The sequence below is a fragment of the Bufo bufo genome, chromosome 3 (assembly GCF_905171765.1).
Source record: "Bufo bufo chromosome 3, aBufBuf1.1, whole genome shotgun sequence".
NCBI classification, from domain to species: Eukaryota; Metazoa; Chordata; class Amphibia; order Anura; family Bufonidae; genus Bufo; species Bufo bufo.
In genome coordinates, this window is record NC_053391.1 from 28,310,573 (window position 1) to 28,329,190 (window position 18,618).

The window sequence follows — 18,618 nt, forward strand, 5'->3', positions numbered from 1 at the left end:
TTGTCCACACTCCCTCAGCTTGATCAGGGCCAAGGGGCTAAAGTGGCAGCTACATATTGGACTTGGCCTGTTCTACACTGCATAGGCACACCCTCAGATATATGTGGTGCCAGCATCACCTAGGGGTGAATAGTTGTAATGACACTAAAACAGCCTGCTATGAGGAATTAGAAACAAACAAGTGCAATTGTATTATGTGCTGCATTACGGTAAGTTATGGGGTTATTGATTTTTAGTGCACAAAGGTGTCCATAGCCTTTAACTCTATTTCCTTTATACTTCAGATGTAAATGATTACGGTGATACCACTTTATTGGACTACCTTTGGACAATTTATTAAAAAATGAAAATAGTTTAGTTTTCTGTTGACATATTCTCAGAGCCATAATGTTTTTATCATTCCGTGGACCTGTATGAGGGATTTTTTTATTTTTTTAAGGAAATCTGAAGTGTTTATTGGTACATGTGTTCTTGAATCTTGATCAGGTTTTTCTATTTTTTGGAGGAAAACAGCAATTAGAGATTATTTTTGCTCACCCAGTGAGACAAAAAAAAGTGGATCCATTGGCACATATTTACCTTGTACATGTACACTCACCTAAAGAATTATTAGGAACACCATACTTATACGGTGTTGGACCCCCTTTTGCCTTCAGAACTGCCTTAATTCTACGTGGCATTGATTCAACAAGGTGCTGATAGCATTCTTTAGAAATGTTGGCCCATATTGATAGGATAGCATCTTGCAGTTGATGGAGATTTGAGGGATGCACATCCAGGGCACGAAGCTCCCGTTCCACCACATCCCAAAGATGCTCTATTGGGTTGAGATCTGGTGACTGTGGGGGCCATTTTAGTACAGTGAACTCATTGTCATGTTCAAGAAACCAATTTGAAATGATTCGAGCTTTGTGACATGGTGCATTATCCTGCTGGAAGTAGCCATCAGAGGATGGATACATGTTCTCATTCTGTTTACGCCAAATTTGGACTCTACCATTTGAATGTCTCAACAGAAATCGAGACTCATCAGACCAGGCAACATTTTTTCAGTCTTCAACAGTCCAATTTTGGTGAGCTCGTGCAAATTGTAGCCTCTTTTTCCTATATGTAGTGGAGATGAGTGGTACCCGGTAGGGTCTTCTGCTGTTGTAGCCCATCCGCCTCAAGGTTGTGCGTGTTGTGGCTTCACAAATGCTTTGCTGCATACCTCGATTGTAACGAGTGGTTATTTCAGTCAACGTAGCTCTTCTATCAGCTTGAATCAGTCGGCCCATTCTTCTCTGACCTCTAGCATACACATGGCATTTTTGCCCACAGGACTGCCGCATACTGGATGTTTTTCCCTTTTCACACCATTCTTTGTAAACCCTAGAAATGGTTGTGCGTGAAAATCCCAGCAACTGAGCAGATTGTGAAATACTCAGACCGGCCCGTCTGGCACCAACAACCATGCCACGCTCAAAATTGCTTAAATCACCTTTCTTTCCCATTCTGACATTCAGTTTGGAGTTCAGGAGATTGTCTTGACCAGGACCACACCCCTAAATGCATTGAAGCAACTGCCATGTGATTGGTTGACTAGATAATTGCATTAATGAGAAATAAAACAGGTGTTCCTAATAATTCTTTAGGTGAGTGTATGTTGTACAGAGTTCAAAAAACATGGATGTTTTTTTTTTCATATACAGTGCTGAACCTGTTCATGCGTTATGTCTGGTACGGCAACGGCACTATTAAAATGAATACAGCAGAACTGCAAAATGACCATGCGTGGCATTGTTTTAGAAGAAAGCAGCTCTGATCTTCTAATGCTGGACAACAACTTTAACTTATACATTACAAGGCATCCTGATGTAGAGGTCCCACACTGTCCCACATTTCATACAATCTGATCTGAATATTATAACGGCTTTTCACCTGCATGAGTTCTCTGATGTGACTCGAGATATGATTTCCGGCTACAACGTTTCCCACATATTGCACATGAAAAAGGCTTCTCCCCTGTGTGAATTTTTAGATGTCTCACAAGAGCTGATTTGTGCCTAAAACATTTCCCACATTCTGAACATGAATACGGCTTCTCTCCTGTGTGAGTTCTCAGATGAAGAACAAGACTTGTGTTCTTACTAAATCTGCTCCCACACTGTGAACATGAGTATGGTTTCTCCCCTGTGTGAGTTCTCAGATGTCCCAGAAAACTAGATCTGTGGCTGAAACACTTTCCACATTCTGAACATGAATATGGCTTCTCTCCTGTGTGACTTCTCTTATGTCTCATAAGACTCGATTTTTGACTAAAACATGTCCCACATTCTGAACAGGTAAACGGCTTCTCTCCTGTGTGAATTCGCTGATGTGTCACAAGATTTGTTTTTTGTTGAAAACATTTCCCACATTCGGAGCATGTAAATGGGCTTTTACAATGCTTCCCACATTCAGAACATGCTCTATGTACAGTTCTATTTTTGATAATCAGTGATGGATTCTCTTCTACAGTATAAGCAGGAGATAACAGGAGATTTGAGTCGGAGCCTCTCATACAGTCTTCACCTGCAAGAAGAAAAGTCATATTAAAGCATAATCTTTAATGGCTTTAATAGCTGTATTTATAGCCGTATATTGGCTCGGCTACAGGACACCAGTGTGGTACCTTCTGCAGTTTTAGCTCAGTTTGTGGGGATATTTCTAGAATAGGAAGAGTCCCAGGCTGGTAATGGTGGGTTCCCACAAAGTTAAATAATGTAGCAGGCTTTGTAAAGTCTGGGATAATCTGGAGACAGCTCTCTGTATAGCTCCACAAGGATTGTGAGCATAGGCCTAGTCAAGGAGTGGCAAAGGAAGTGCAGCGGACTATGAAGGTGTCATGATAGTCTTTATTAAAGCAGTTGTCCGGGTTAAATATCCCCATTTTCATCCAGGCCCTATGAGATGAGCATTGGAGCATGAAATGCTCTTCCTTGCCTTTCGCTGGATCGTGCAAGGCAAGGGCTGCTTGTTTATGTTTATAACACTACTAGGTGGAGGCTTCCACCTAGCAGTGTTGCTTGTGACATAACCAGCTCTGATGGGTGGGCTTTAGTGCTGCCCTAGTCAATTTACAGGCTAGGCACCGCTTAAGCCAGCCCCTCAGTGCCAGTGACATCACCAGGCTCACTGCTAGGCGAAAGCCTCCACCTAGCTTTCCCCATGGACAAGGCCAGTAAGTCACCGGATCTCCTAAAAAAAGCCTTTGCCCTGCGTGATTCAGCGCAGAGCAAAGGAGGGCATTTGAGCATGAAATATGACCTTTAATTCCTACCGACCTTGAGAATAAATAACATCCAGACCCAGGAACTTGTCTATTTTACTGCACTGCTGCACTTTTTGCTTAATTAAAAGGGTTTTCTGGGTTCTTGAATCTAGATATTAATGACCTATCCTCAGAATACATCATTATCAGATCGGTGGTGGTCCAGGGTCCCCACGATCAACTGCGTCTGGAGCTGGAAACAGAACGCTCTGTCAGCTGTGTTGTGGTCGTTCTTATTTAATGAAGAATGGACATTATCCCTAATCATGTCATTACCATAGATTCTTCTACCTAAGTACAGTGTAGAAGAAGGCATTTCATAGATTGATCTTTCCCACATTTCCAGTTTCATAGCGCACCTTAACTTTTTAAAGTTTTTATTATTCCATAATTCAAAAGCATTGGTGAATATATAAATTATTAAAGAACAGTGACTGCTTCTGCCTTTACTTCCAAACCTGTGCACTGTTTACACATAGAGAACAGATGCCACTGCAGCTTCTAGTGAGCTGCATAATATGTCTCCTGATAATCCAGCTCTGGGGTTAGATAAATCACCCAAAAGATGCTGCAGCCATGTCTGGTCTCTCTTTGTGGTCAGTGCTGGAACAGGGAAATAAAGGCAGAAACTGGCACTTATCTTTAATAAAATTATACACATTGAGATTGCAACACCAAGAAGGAAAAAAGTCATGCAATTATGGTAATCACAGGGTCGATAGACATGTTAATGATTTGCAAATGATCTAAAAATAAAAAATAAATATCTTAATTTATTTGGTATGGAGTATAAGCACCACACGCAGAAATACACTCACGTACATGCCTTGGCATGGTATCAGTGATGTTATTAATGGTTGTCTGAGGAATATTCCATCAAGCTGAATGCACTTGAGCACGCAAATCATCAAGATCCGCTGCTGGCAGCATCCTTTGCAATAGCTGACTAATGTTGTCCCAGATGTCCACAATCGGATACAAGTCCAGAGACGTTGCAGACTATGGTAGTACATTTAGGCCACGCAGGCTGCTCACAATAGCACAAGCAACATGCGGCCTGGCATTGTCCTGTTGAAAAATGACTCCTGTGACAATGGTCGTACCACTGGTTTCATGACCAAATCAATGTATAATGTCAATCTGTTAGTGTACCTGAAATGAAGACTAGAGGGGTCCAGAAACCGTACATAATGCCACCCCATACCATAATCCCAGAAGTACGAGCAGTGTCACAATGATTCCTTTATAAAGGCCTCTTCATGGCGTTGCCCACATGGTCTCCAGACCAATCACTCACTATCACTGCATCAAAAACAAAAGTGGGACTTATCGCTGAAGAGGTTAGACCTAAATTACAGCCTCTGTTGCTGTATTGCAGTGCACCATAATAGCATTTTAGAGCAGTGACATGAGGTTAGTGGAACACCTGTAGCTAGACAGCTGTCTTGTAGCCCAATGTCATGCAAATGCCTTCTGATAGTTTGTTGTGTAGACATTGTTTGCCGCCCTAGGCTTGGGATGTGACAATTTCACTTGCAGTACCAAATAGATCCCTATGTGCCATTCTCCTAATCAGGTGACCTGTCCATGCAGAGGTTCACCTCTTGGAACCTCTTGCTGTCATTCCAGTTTATCATTGTTCTCCCAACCACCGGGACAAGCAACATTGAAAAGTGTAGATATCTCGGCCTAAGCGTGTATTGATCTGCCAGTGATAAACCATGGTCTCTCAGTTCATGGATTTTGTCCCTCTCAGTTTCTGACAAGTGGCGATAACTGGCACATCGCTGAATGAGAGGCATTGCACAATGATCTTTGACTTGATCTGATTTTTGAGTTTTTAAGTGGCTAAAGAACTTTGCATTCAGCTAGGTGTTGAAAATGTGATCATTTGCAGATCTTAGTGACAGCTGCTACTTAGTTGATGTTCATAAACTTATGGCTTGTCCTTCTTGCTGTTGTAATTTCAGTGTTGTCGAGTGGATAATATAGATGAGGAATTCAGAAAAAGATGAGTAGATATCTATGTGATGTAATCTCCTCCGTAAACCAGTCAGATATTTTAAAGGGAAGAATAAAATACAAGCTGTATGAAAGGCTCTTACCATTCACTGATTCTGATATGGGGTTTACAGGTCCACTCATTGTTTCACCATATCTTTCCTGCAAGAATATTACATTAAGGACCTATGGAAAAATAAAATCGACCCTAGTTTATCTTATATCCAGAAAAATATTTTAAAAAAATTGGAAGACATGAAGCAATGTGGCCTAAAAGTAAAATGATTGCCTCGAGTGGCGATCAGTTAGGATCAGCATTACATCAAGTATTTTACACATCAACAGAAATGTTTGCTATTTTGCTGCATGAAATGATCTGAGCCAATCCAAAAGGGGACAGCGATGCTCATTACTAGTGTTGAGCGAATCGAAGCATCCAAAGTGGAATTTGATCTAAAGTTTAGGAAAAATTCGATTCACCACAAATCAGAATTTCCTTGCGCTTTGTGGTAACAAATCAGTTTTAGTTCTAAAATGGCTGCTGCATCTGTTACAAAGTGAAAATACGCCCAGGAACGTGATATGTCCCATAATGCCGTGCAGCCAGCCAACATGCAGGTAGCCAGCCCCTGTGATGTCACAGAACTCATAAAACTCTCAACCCACATAGCCTCCACCATTGTCCTGTGAGCTGAGCACAGGGAGAGACATGGCAAGCACTGATTGCTAGGGACAATTTTACTAAAAATTGTTAATAGAAGAATATTGGATAGGGAGAGTGCAGGGACAGTGTAGGGAGAACTTTCAGATCCTGTAGGGAGAGCATAGGGAGACTACACGGACAGTGCAGGTTGAGTGTAATTGCCATGTGCATCTTGTTAAATGGCTGCCACATTCCCAGTTGATTTGTTACTTTATACATAGATTTACTGTGCCTAAGTGTTAAAGGGCAGTCTAATAGATCGCTGTGTTTATCTTGTTGAACTGCTGCCACATTCTTAGTTAATCTGTTACATTACTGATACAGTTACTGTACTCTATAGCCAACAGACAGGTGCCAGGGCCTTCCGAAGGAATGGGCAGTAGCAAAAATGTAGCTGTAGCCGATACAAGTAGCAACAGAATAAGGGGGTGGCAACAGGAGCCGCAGCAACAGGCCAGAGCTGCTATTGTCATTTAGAAGTCATGTTTTGACCAACAATCCAGCTGTACTGGAATGGTTAACTTACTCTTCAACATCATCTTAAGTGACAACAGATACACACAGCTAGGAATCGGTGGGTTCCTCTAACACCATGCTTAGTTGGCATGGCTCAGTAACTGAAAGTCAGGAGGACAGTCAGCAAATACAGGCCAGCACAGACTTGGAGGAGAGGTCCCTTGCGGACTCCTCTAGGTGTGCAATTAACTATGAGTACAGTCAGGTGGGAACACATGTTGCGAGAGGTCAGGGAAATGTGCAAGAGACAGGTGAGGGTGACACAAGTGACGAACAAACATATGTAGATGATGATGTAGCTGATCGCACGTGGGAGCCAGGTGAAGGGGGAGCATCATCTTCAGGGTGAGAGGGTGGCAGCTTTTGAGACAGCAAGGTGGAAGCCTGCCCATGAGACAGCAAGGTGGAAGCGTGCCCGTGAGACAGCAAGGTGGAAGCGTGCCCGTGAGACAGCAAGGTGGAAGGGTGCCCGTGAGACAGCAAGGTGGAAGGGTGCACGTGAGACAGCAAGGTGGAAACAGTGGGAGGTCTGCAGCCAAACATGCGAGGGGTACACCGTCTACTACTCAGGAGACTACCTATGAGGAACACACTAGCAGTGCACAGGTTCATAAAAGCAGCAGTGGTGGAGGGAAAATGCCATACTCAGCAGTGTGGGAATTTCTCACCAAGACGCCGCTTGCTTAGTGTTACAGCCTGATGCAGCAAACGCTGCATCTCCCACCAACCTGCAACCCCTTCTTCAAAACGTCTCCTCAGGGCTCGTCAACACCAGCAGGCGGAAGCTGTTGTTCCTTTCCATCATATTCAATGTTGTCTATTACTCCTGATGCTCCTCCTCCTCATCACTTTTTTTTTTATAGCAATTGATCACCAAGGCAATTGCAAAAAGACAACAGTATGTGTGCACTTATCCAGTGGCACAGAAGCACATGGCCAAGTTGCTGGTACTACAGTTCCTCCCTTTCCATGTAGTTGACTCTGCACATTTCAGCGAACTGCTGAGCCAAGGTGGAGAGTCCCAAGCCGACAATACATTACCAAAAAAGATGTACCAGCTGTACAAAAAAAAAATAGCATCCTGTAAGGCCCCTTTCAAACAGTCAGCATTTGATCAGTATTTGCAAACCAAAAGAAGGAGTGGGTCCTAAGCACATTGATGAAATTTTCCATTACATTTTATCTCTGTTTTGGACCCACTCCGGGTTTTGGCTTACTGTTCAAAATAATGACCGTCTGAAAGAGGCTTCATGGGTGCTTAAAATAAAGGCTTGTGTTTTTTTTTGGTTTTCTGTTCCTTTGACGAATCAAAATGGAAAAATAAACAGTGATGTGAACACAGCCTTACTGCCACAGCTGCTGCCCTCCTCCCCACTCTGTCATGGGGCCACTACTGTCAATACCGCTGCGGTTGCCACCATCCCCACTCTGTCATGGGGCCACTACTTGAATCTTGGGGCACTGCACGGTTAAGTCCATGGCGATTGGTAATTCCACAGCTAACAGAAGGGATTAAAAAGCATGTGTTGCACTGCCACAACATGCATTAACCTCTTAAGGACACATGACGTACCGGTACTTCATGTATAGTTCCGATCACCGCCGCCCAGCGGGCGGTGATCGGAACCCAGTGCCTGCTCAAATCGTTGAGCAGGCACCTTGTCTAAATGCGCGGGGGGGTCCCGTGACCCCCCGTGTCGGCGATCGCCGCAAACCGCAGGTCAATTCAGACCTGCGGTTTGCGGCTTTTACCTGTGCTTGCGGCGGTGATCGGGCGTGCCATCGGGTCCCCATGCGGCTGTAGGGGAGACCCGATGGCATGAAAGGCAGCGCGATGCCTAAGGAAGGCAGCGCGATGCCTTCCGGTGATGAGCCTGTGAGATCCAGCCCCCTGGATCTCACAGGCCGGAAGCTGTATGAGTAATACTCACTGTATTACTCATACAGCCAATGCATTCCAATACAGAAGTATTGGAATGCATTGTAAAGAGATTAGACCCCCAAAAGTTCAAGTCCCAAAGTGGGACAAAAAATAAAGTAAAAAAAAAGTTGAAAGAATTAAGTTTTCCCCCCAAAAAATTTAAAGTTTCAAGTAAAAATAACCAAAAACGTCATTTTCCCCAAATAAAGTTAAAAAAAAATTGGTAACAAAAAAGTATACATATTAGGTATCGCCGCGTCCGTATAGACCGGCTCTATAAACATATCACATGACCTAACCCCTCAGATGAACACCGTAAAAAATAAAAACTGTGCTAAATAAACCATTTTTTTGTCACCTTACATTACAAAAAGTACAACAGCAAGCGATCAAAAAGGCGTTTGCCCACCAAAATAGTACCAATCTAACCGTCACCTCATCCCGCAAAAAATTTGCCCCTATCTGAGACAATCGACCAAAAAATAAAAAAAACTATGGCTCAGAATATGGAGACACTAAAACATCATTTAAAAAAAAAAAAAAACTTATTATGTAAAACTTAAATAAATAAAAAAAAGTATACATATTAGGTATCGCCACGTCCGTATCGACTGGCTCTATAAAAATATCACATGACCTAACCCCTCAGATGAATACCGTAAAAAATGTAAACATTTTTGTCACCTTACATCACAAAAAGTGTAATAGCAAGCGATCAAAAAGTCATATGCACCCCAAAATGCTGCCAATCAAACCGTCATCTCATCCCACAAAAATCATACCCTACCCAAGATAATCTCCCAAAAAATGAAAAAATGATGGCTCTCAGACTATGGAAACACTAAAACATGATTTTTTTGGCTTCAAAAAATAAATCATTGTGTAAAACTTACATAAATAAAAAAAAAGTATACATATTAGGTATAGCAGCATCCGTAATAACTTTCTCTATAAAAATATCACATGACCTAACCCCTCAGGCGAATACCGTAAAAAATAAAAAATAAAAACGGTGTAAAAAAAGCTATTTTTTGTCACTTTACATCACAAAAAGTGTAATAGCAAGCGATCAAAAAGTCACACGCACCCCAAAATAGTGCCATTCAAACCGTCATCTCATCCCGCAAAAATCATACCCTACCCAAGATAATCGCCCAAAAACTGAAAAAATTATGGCTCTCAGACTATGGAAACACTAAAACATGATTTTTTTTTTCAAAAAAGAAATAATTGTGTAAAACTTACATAAATAAAAAAAGTATACATATTAGGTATGGGGTCACTTTTATGGAGCTTCTACTCTAGGGGTGCATCAGGGGGCTTCAAATGGGACATGGTGTAAAAAAAAACAGTCCAGCAAAACGTGCCTTCCAAAAACCGTATGGCATTCCTTTCCTTCTGCGCCCTGCCGTGTGCCCGTACAGCAGTTTACGACCACATATGGGGTGTTTCTGTAAACTACAGAATCAGGGCCATAAATATTGAGTTTTGTTTGGCTGTTAACCCTTGCTTTGTAGCTGGAAAAAAATATTAAAATGGAAAATCTGCCAAAAAAGTGAAATTTTGAAATTGTATCTCTATATTCCATAAATTCTTGTGGAACACCTAAAGGGTTAAAAAAGTTTGTAAAATCAGTTTTGAATACCTTAAGGGGTGTAGTTTTTTAGATGGGGTCACTTTTATGGAGTTTCTACTCTAGGGGTGCATCAGGGGGGCTTTAAATGGGACATGGTGTCAAAAAAAACAGTCCAGCAAAACCTGCCTTCCAAAAACCGTATGGCATTCCTTTCCTTCTGCGCCCTGCCGTGTGCCCGTACAGCAGTTTACGACCACATATGGGGTGTTTCTGTAAACTACAGAATCAGGGCCATAAATATTGAGTTTTGTTTGGCTGTTAACCCTTGCTTTGTAACTGGAAAAAAAATATTAAAATGGAAATTAAAAGTTTTTTAATTATATCTCTATTTTCCATTAATTCTTGTGGGACACCTAAAGGGTTAAAGACGTTTGTAAAATCAGTTTTGAATACCTTGAGGGATGTAGTTTCTATAATGGGGTCATTTTTGGGTGGTTTATATTATGTAAGCCTCGCAAAGTAACTTCAGACCTGAACTGGTCCCTAAAAATTGGATTTTTGAAAATTTCTGAAAAATTTCAAGATTTGCTTCTAAACTTCTACACCTTGTAACATCTCCAAAAAATAAAATATCATTCCCAAAATCAAATATGAAGTAGACATATTGGGAATGTAAAGTAATAACTATTGTTGGAGGAATTACTATGTATTATAGAAGTAGAGAAATTGAAACTTGTAAATTTGCAATTTTTTTACAAATTTTTGGTAAATTTGGTATTTTTTTATAAATAAAATTTTTATTTTTTTACTTCATTTTACCAGTGTCATAAAGTACAATATGTGACGAAAAAACAATCTCAGAATGGGCTGGATAAGTCAAAGCGTTTTAAAGTTATCACCACTTAAAGTGACTTTGCAAAAAATGGCCTGGTCCTTAAGGTGAAATAAGGCTGTGTCCTTAATTAAAGGGTTAAATTAACTTATTTTTCTTAACTACTTTATTGGCAATCACTCCATTTCTTTATTTTGGACACAGCTCCTGCGGGGGAGAGCACAGGTTTTTGGCTTTACTGAAGGGTGCTGTATGCTTTTATTTTTGCTTAACAGAAGGAATTAGCTATTAATCTTGGTGCCCTGAAGAGTGATGAAGACTGCGATAAATACACCTGTAATACTGACGGCACAGTACCTGCAGAATGGACTAACTATGAATGTGGGTGCACTAGAACATAGTGCACACGGCAATACCCTCTCCCTGCAATTTAACTTCCAATCCTTCACACTGAGATTGGGCCACCAAGTGGGATGAATATGATTAAGCAGCGTTGCCTGAGTATAACTTATTTATCGTGATCGTGTTTGTGATGAAACCAACCTCGCCACTGGGTGGTGGAGAAGCCTGGCTAACAGCCTCTTGCCCCAGGATTATGGGCCCTCTCATCAGCCAGGCTTCCTTTGTTCACAAAGGACTTTCACTAACTTTTGAACCCCTGGTCTAATTCGTGCCATTTTGGGATATGTTAAATATCTATGTGTACTGTAAAGGGTGGGACATTGTATATTTGAGAAGTGATGTCTGTCCTATTGTCTCCACGTGTGTATTGGCGATTTCCCTTTGTCCTGAGAGATAATTGACTTACTCCTCGGTTGTCTCCAGGACAGAAGACACTGTGTATTCTCCTGCCTGTGATACAATTGCATCAACCCATTGTGTAGGGTAATTGTATCACAGGCAGAGAGGAGGATTTTGTGTGGGAGTGTCTGAGTGTATTGTACGTGTTTATTGGTTGTTTTTACAAAACCCTGTGGGTGGTAACCTTGTTGGAAAATGTGTATAAGTCAATTCTTGTGTGTTCAATAAAGAGTTCCTGTTTTACCCTTCATCATGTTGAGGCTGGTGTTTGGGTAACTGATCGACACTGGGGATTGCTATACACTGAAGATTTGCTATACTCCGCTGGCTATACTATTAGCTCTTGTAAGAGCTGTTCCTGCTCTCTGGATTTAGGAGAGGTTCACCCACTGGAGCTTAGAGCCTTGTCGTAGGCCCAGGGTGGGTAGGAGACGGTGAGACCTCAACCAAGCTTCGTGGGGTCTGCAGCGCTTACGGTGTCAAGTGGAGTGCTTGGAGTCCTCGGGAAGCACTAGGAGCATCATTCGACGGAGGTACCCGGTCGGGGTGCCAGGAGATCAGTTACAGTGTTGAATAAAAAATTTTGTCGAAGTTTGGCCGAATCAAATGTTTCTCTATTCAGTACAATTAAAATATCAGGATAGGTCATCAATATCAGATCGACAGGGGTCTGACTACCAGCATTGTTCTTGTTAAGCTACGAGGAGGCTGCAGCTTAGTAAAACAGTTGATTGGCAGGTGTTCTGGGTGTCGGACCCCCACCGATCTGATATTGATGACCTTTTGTAAGGGTAGGTCATCAATATTCAACACTCAGAAAAACCCTTTAAGCAGATGACAACAAGTTGTCCCATTCACCCTTATGAATGGATCGACAGGTGATGTTATTCTGGAGTAGCTCTGGCAACGGAACTCGCATGTTTGTCCACTATCACGGATGGAGCTTATTACTGCAGCTGTTCAGTAACGAACACCATCTAATTTGAAACAGCCAATCAGCATGGCTCCGAGGTGTTGCATCCCTGTCGATTGTGATATTGATGGCCTATCCTGAGGATAAATTAATAATATAAAACTCCCAGAGAACCTCATAATTACCAAGTGCATGTGTGATAAAAGGGAAGTTTAACAGAATCCTTCATGAAACCAAAAATAATTTGCGGCCACAACCTACCACAGTCAGCAAAACCACATAACCATATAGAGCATATACTCCACTGCTAGAGAAGTTTACTGGAAAATGTTGTTACCACAATATCTTGAGGATTTGTAGAAATTTCACCTGATGATCCCGTGGGACATTTTGCTTTCCCTCTGAACAATCCTGGGAATATAGAGGACTTGGACATCTCTCTGGTATATTTCTTCTATTAAACTCATCTACAGAAAAAAAAACACTGACTGAATACATTATCTATATGTGATGATGAGATGATGGGTGAATCTTTGTGATCCTCAAACCTAGTCTCCTCTATAATGAAGGAAGGTCTCTTACCCGGTGATGTGAGGGGCTGGTGATCCTTCATCATGACGTCCTTGTACAGATCCTTGTGCCCTTCTAAATACTCCCACTCTTCCATGGAGAAATATACAGCGACATCCTGACACCTTATAGGAACCTGACACACACAATCATACAGTTATCGTCCAGACACCTCCTTGGAGTTATTGTATAATGTCCCAGCATTCCCGGCAGCGCTCACCTCTCCGGTCAGCAGCTCAGTGATCCTGTTGGTAAGTTCTATGATCTTCTGCTCATGTATCAGTGAATGAGGTGGAGTCTCGGTGATGGCTCCTGGGGTCCTGCTCCATCCTCCTGACACATGGGGTGTCACACACTCACCAGACGACTTCTTCACTACTGTGTAATCCTGTGTATGGGGAGACACCGATCACTACATGTATTCTAAGAGTCCTTCACCTTTCCAGTCATTTACCTGTATTATTACTAGAGATAAGAGTGATGTCATGTGAGACTCTCACCTCTCCAGTTATCAGGTAGATGATCTCTAGGGTGAGGTCTAATATTCTTGCAGCCATCAGGTTTCTCTCCTTGTTCATCCTTGGTGGGTCAGCGATGCAAAGCACCATTGTCTTCCAAAGAAAACTTAATTTGTGGAAGTCCTGTATCTAAGGAACAAGGAGGATTTAATTTAGGCTCACATTGTTAAGAACATCTTACATGTAAGAGCATAATTGGCATCGTTTGAAGCCACTGGGAGGGAATAGGTAGCAGCACACAGAGCACACTGCAGGAAAGTTTTAATCTTCCAGCCACACCCCTTTTACAGCATGTCCCCTTACTCATGTCCCATTTTCCTGTAGGTCCTAACCCCTCAGTATAGGTTTGTGTGCTGAGACTTCATCTGATGAGTTCTTGTACCACGCACATCTATGACAGCCTCCCAGAAGTTGCCAGGAGGCATTTCCAGGAGTTAGGAGATTTGCTAACTTTTTTAGGGTAGCTACCAGATGTTTTTGGGAGAGTTGACCAGTATGGAATAGCATCTCACTAATGGGGATATAGGCCTACAGACAGCATACAATGGTGGTGATTTAGCTATTGAGGTCAGGGGTAGACAGGTCTTAGATCCCACAGGTAAATTTGACCAGGGGGCTTCCTACTCCCTCCTCGCAGTCGTCTGTTGTATACAGTCGTGGCCAAAAGTTTTGAGAATTACATAAATATTGGAAATTGGAAAAGTTGCTGCTTAAGTTTTTATAATAGCAATTTGCATATACTCCAGAATGTTATAAAGAGTGATCAGATGAATTGCATAGTCCTTCTTTGCCATGAAAATTAACTTAATCCCAAAAAAAACTTTCCACTGCATTTCATTGCTGTCATTAAAGGACCTGCTGAGATCATTTCAGTAATCGTCTTGTTAACTCAGGTGAGAATGTTGACGAGTACAAGGCTGGAGATCATTATGTCAGGCCGATTGGGTTAAAATGGCAGACTTGACATGTTAAAAGGAGGGTGATGCTTGAAATCATTGTTCTTCCATTGTTAACCATGGTGACCTGCAAAGAAACGCGTGCAGCCATCATTGCGTTGCATAAAAATGGCTTCACAGGCAAGGATATTGTGGCTACTAAGATTACACCTCAATCAACAATTTATAGGATCATCAAGAACTTCAAGGAAAGAGGTTCAATTCTTGTTAAGAAGGCTTCAGGGCGTCCAAGAAAGTCCAGCAAGCGCCAGGATCGTCTCCTAAAGAGGATTCAGCTGCGGGATTGGAGTGCCACCAGTGCAGAGCTTGCTCAGGAATGGCAGCAGGCAGGTGTGAGCGCATCTGCATGCACAGTGAGGCAAAGACTTTTGGAATATGGCCTGGTGTCAAGAAGGGCAGCAAAGAAGCCACTTCTCTCCAAAAAAAACATCAGGGACAGATTGATCTTCTGCAGAAAGTATGGTGAATGGACTGCTGAGGACTGGGGCAAAGTCATATTCTCTGATGAAGCCTCTTTCCGATTGTTTGGGGCATCTGGAAAAAGGCTTGTCCGGAGAAGAAAAGGTGAGCGCTACCATCAGTCCTGTGTCATGCCAACAGTAAAGCATCCTGAGACCATTCATGTGTGGGGTTGCTTCTCATCCAAGGGAGTGGGCTCACTCACAATTTTGCCCAAAAACACAGCCATGAATAAAGAATAGTACCAAAACACCCTCCAACAGCAACTTCTTCCAACAATCCAACAACAGTTTGGTGAAGAACAATGCATTTTCCAGCACGATGGAGCACCGTGCCATAAGGCAAAAGTGATAACTAAGTGGCTCGGGGACCAAAACGTTGACATTTTGGGTCCATGGCCTGGAAACTCCCCAGATCTTAATCCCATTGAGAACTTGTGGTCAATCCTCAAGAGGCGGGTGGACAAACAAAAACCCACTAATTCTGACAAACTCCAAGAAGTGATTATGAAAGAATGAGTTGCTATCAGTCAGGAATTGGCCCAGAATTTGATTGAGATCATGCCCAGTCGAATTGCAGAGGTCCTGAAAAAGAAGGGCCAACACTGCAAATACTGACTCTTTGCATAAATGTCATGTAATTGTCGATAAAAGCCTTTGAAACGTATGAAGTGCGTGTAATTATATTTCACTACATCACAGAAACAAGTGAAACAAAGATCTTTTAAAAGCAGTTTAGCAGCAAACTTTGTGAAAACTAATATTTGTGTCATTCTCAAAACTTTTGGCCACGACTGTACATAATGATCTGGTGCTACCAGCATTAATTAATGCTATTGCCATCATGTTCTTATGCATCTGTCTGGTGATCTCCAAAATTCAATGTGCTGCACTGTAGAATCTGCTTCTGCTGGGGCAGTATATTGTGCTGCACTGTGGTATTTGGTTCTGCTGGGGCAGTATATTGTGCTGCACTGTGGTATTTGGTTCGATGGGGCAGTATATTGTGCTGCACTGTGGTATTTGGTTCTGCTGGGGCAGTATATTGTGCTGCACTGTGGTATTTGGTTCGATGGGGCAGTATATTGTGCTGCACTGTGGTATTTGGTTCGATGGGGCAGTATATTGTGCTGCACTGTGGTATTTGGTTCAATGGGGCAGTATATTGTGCTGCACTGTGGTATTTGGTTCGATGGGGCAGTATATTGTGCTGCACTGTGGTATTTGGTTCGATGGGGCAGTATATTGTGCTGCACTGTGGTATTTGGTTCTGCTGGGGCAGCACATCATGCTGTCCTGCAGTATTGCTGCCCCAACCTACTTCTGTTGGCCCTGCCTACCCTGCTGCCCCCCCCTCCTGTCAATTAGGACCTGCCTACAAAATGGGGGTCACTTTTAGTTGTTTTTTTTTTTGCGGGGCCACTTTAACTTCCAAGTCTGTCCCTGATTGAGAAATAATCCAGCGCTCAGAGATGGAATGAAGCTAACAAGCCAGGAGGTACGGGTATAAAATATATTATAAGGGGTGACTTACTCTACTTTAGAGGGTAGCAAACAGCACATGGACTTACCTCCTTCCTGGATCACTTATCACCCTCAGGGTCCAATGTCCTTTTTATCCATATTGAAGATAATTCTCCCACTGAGTGCTCCACCACCAGTTCTCCAAATGTTCTAGAGCTCCAAGGTCTAATTACTGAATATACAGGTTTATAATGAAAGTCCTTGTAACACATTTCAGGGGGAAAGACTTCAGACATAAAAGACAACATACAAACAGAATAAAAGTGTTATCATATTACATGCCGGCTGACAGTGTCAGAAACGGGAAGACTTCACTGTGACTGCACATAAGGTTAATGTTTACCTATCAAATGCATTGATTAAACATTGCCTAGAACATCCAGGGGTAATTACCTAATGAGACAAGTGTCTTCCTTTAAAAAGTGCTCCTACACAAGCAGCTGGCCAGGAACTGCAATGTGTTTCTCAGTCAGGAAGTACCATGTGTTCCACCTAATGGAAGTTTGTGTTCCACAGGCAGGAAGTACTGTGTTCCACAGGCAGGAAGTACTGTGTTCCACAGACAGGAAGTACTGTGTTCCACAGACAGGAAGTTCTGTGTATTCCACAGACAGGAAGTTCATTTGTTCAAAATACAGGAAGTCTGTTTTCCACAGACAGGAAGTGCCATGTGCCTCGAAAAAGTGAAGAATAATTTCATTATTCAGATAATAACTCCATAACAGGAGTATTCAATATTTCCAAACCACATTCCATTTAACAAACACTTAACATCAAAAGATGCCCATACACCTTGAACGGTCAGAACAAAAGGATCGTTGTTGAAATTTAACTTAATCGATCCTTCTTTCCAACAAAATGATTGGACAGGGAAGAGACATTTAATGTGTCTTTAGGGAAGCACTTTCCTTCAGTTTTTTTTAGTACCCCTTATCTCTTAGATTTTTTTAAATAGATTTTAATCAGTTTGTGAGAAAACAGATTATTAGGAGATATTTTACTATGGGAATATTGGGGAAGGCTTTCAAAAAGGTCCTTGCTGTGATCAATGATAATTAAAGTGATATGCTATGACTTGAATTGGAAGATGTGGTCAGTCTAATCACAGAAGATCCAATACTCGTGTGTCGTTCAGATGGACTGACACCTGGTGTATTAGGTGCCTTCAGCTCATCTTCCGTCTTCCGCCACTTCCAGGTTCCTGCAGTTCTGGGCCATACTAGACTGTACCTCTTTGCTATGATGGCAGCCTGAAGTGGCTTAGCCTGACAGCAGGGGCAGAGGCGTAAGTAAAAATGACTGGGCCCACAGCAAAGTTTTAAAAAGAACCTCGCTCAGCGACATCTCCTCCAATGTAACCCCCACTCCTGTGGCTAGTCAAGAACGCTGTCTCTTACCAGGCTCAACAGCTGCTCCGTCTGCTTCATACACCTATATACTGCATGTCATGTCACTGTATATAATATAATTGTATAATACTGTTGAGGGAGCCCTGAAAATAAAATATTTTAGTCCTCCTCCTGGGTGGGCCCCTTCTGAGTTCAGGCCCTGCAGGAGCCACTTCACCTTTTTCCATTATAGCTATGCCAGTGAGCAGTGGTGTGGTTAGGCTACTGGGTCTGCCGCCTGCAGGTGCTGTGGTGTGGCGGCGTAGGTTGTCATGTGGCTCTGAGACAACTTAGAGTAGAGACCCACTCAATGGAGACCACCTTTGGTAGTGAGGGCATTTTGATCAAAACATATATGATGCATCATGCTGAGAAGCAATAGATGCACTGCATGGAATATGGATATGCGAGCCATGTCTTTTCCTTTACAATATAGTATTTTTACTGTTTAAATCATAGGAAAAAATGCGTATAGCAGCACAACGAAAAATTTAAGTCTTATCTTGTGGTGGTGCCAGCCGTGTTGGGAGCCAGTCAGAAGTTCCCCCTTGGATGCGTCATATAGAAGAAACCGCAGCACTCTCCTGTCTTCAATTCAGTGGAATTTATTTCACCAGCAAAAAAATGCGACGTTTCGACCGTAAAGGTC

The 18,618-nt window shown here is 42.3% G+C and overlaps 1 protein-coding gene across 3 annotated transcripts; it reads right to left on the reverse strand.

Moving 5' to 3' along the window:
• Positions 1-1,659: 1,659 nt before the first annotated feature.
• Positions 1,660-17,040, reverse strand: LOC120994427 (oocyte zinc finger protein XlCOF8.4-like). Of its 3 annotated transcripts, none has more exons than XM_040422990.1 (7): positions 16,629-17,040; positions 13,626-13,772; positions 13,346-13,513; positions 13,138-13,261; positions 12,926-13,022; positions 5,398-5,459; positions 1,660-2,553 (listed from the first exon to the last, which is right to left on the reverse strand). In XM_040422990.1, the coding sequence occupies exons 2-7, from the start codon at positions 13,731-13,733 to the stop codon at positions 1,904-1,906; spliced, it is 1,209 nt and encodes a 402-aa protein (XP_040278924.1). In that variant the 5' UTR covers positions 13,734-13,772; positions 16,629-17,040; the 3' UTR covers positions 1,660-1,903. The 3 variants fall into 3 exon arrangements, with proteins under 3 accessions (XP_040278924.1, XP_040278923.1, XP_040278925.1); XM_040422989.1 differs by having other exon boundaries at positions 5,398-5,479; positions 12,925-13,022; XM_040422991.1 differs by lacking the exon at positions 5,398-5,459 and having other exon boundaries at positions 2,448-2,553; positions 12,893-13,022.
• Between the last annotated feature and the right edge of the window lie 1,578 nt (positions 17,041-18,618).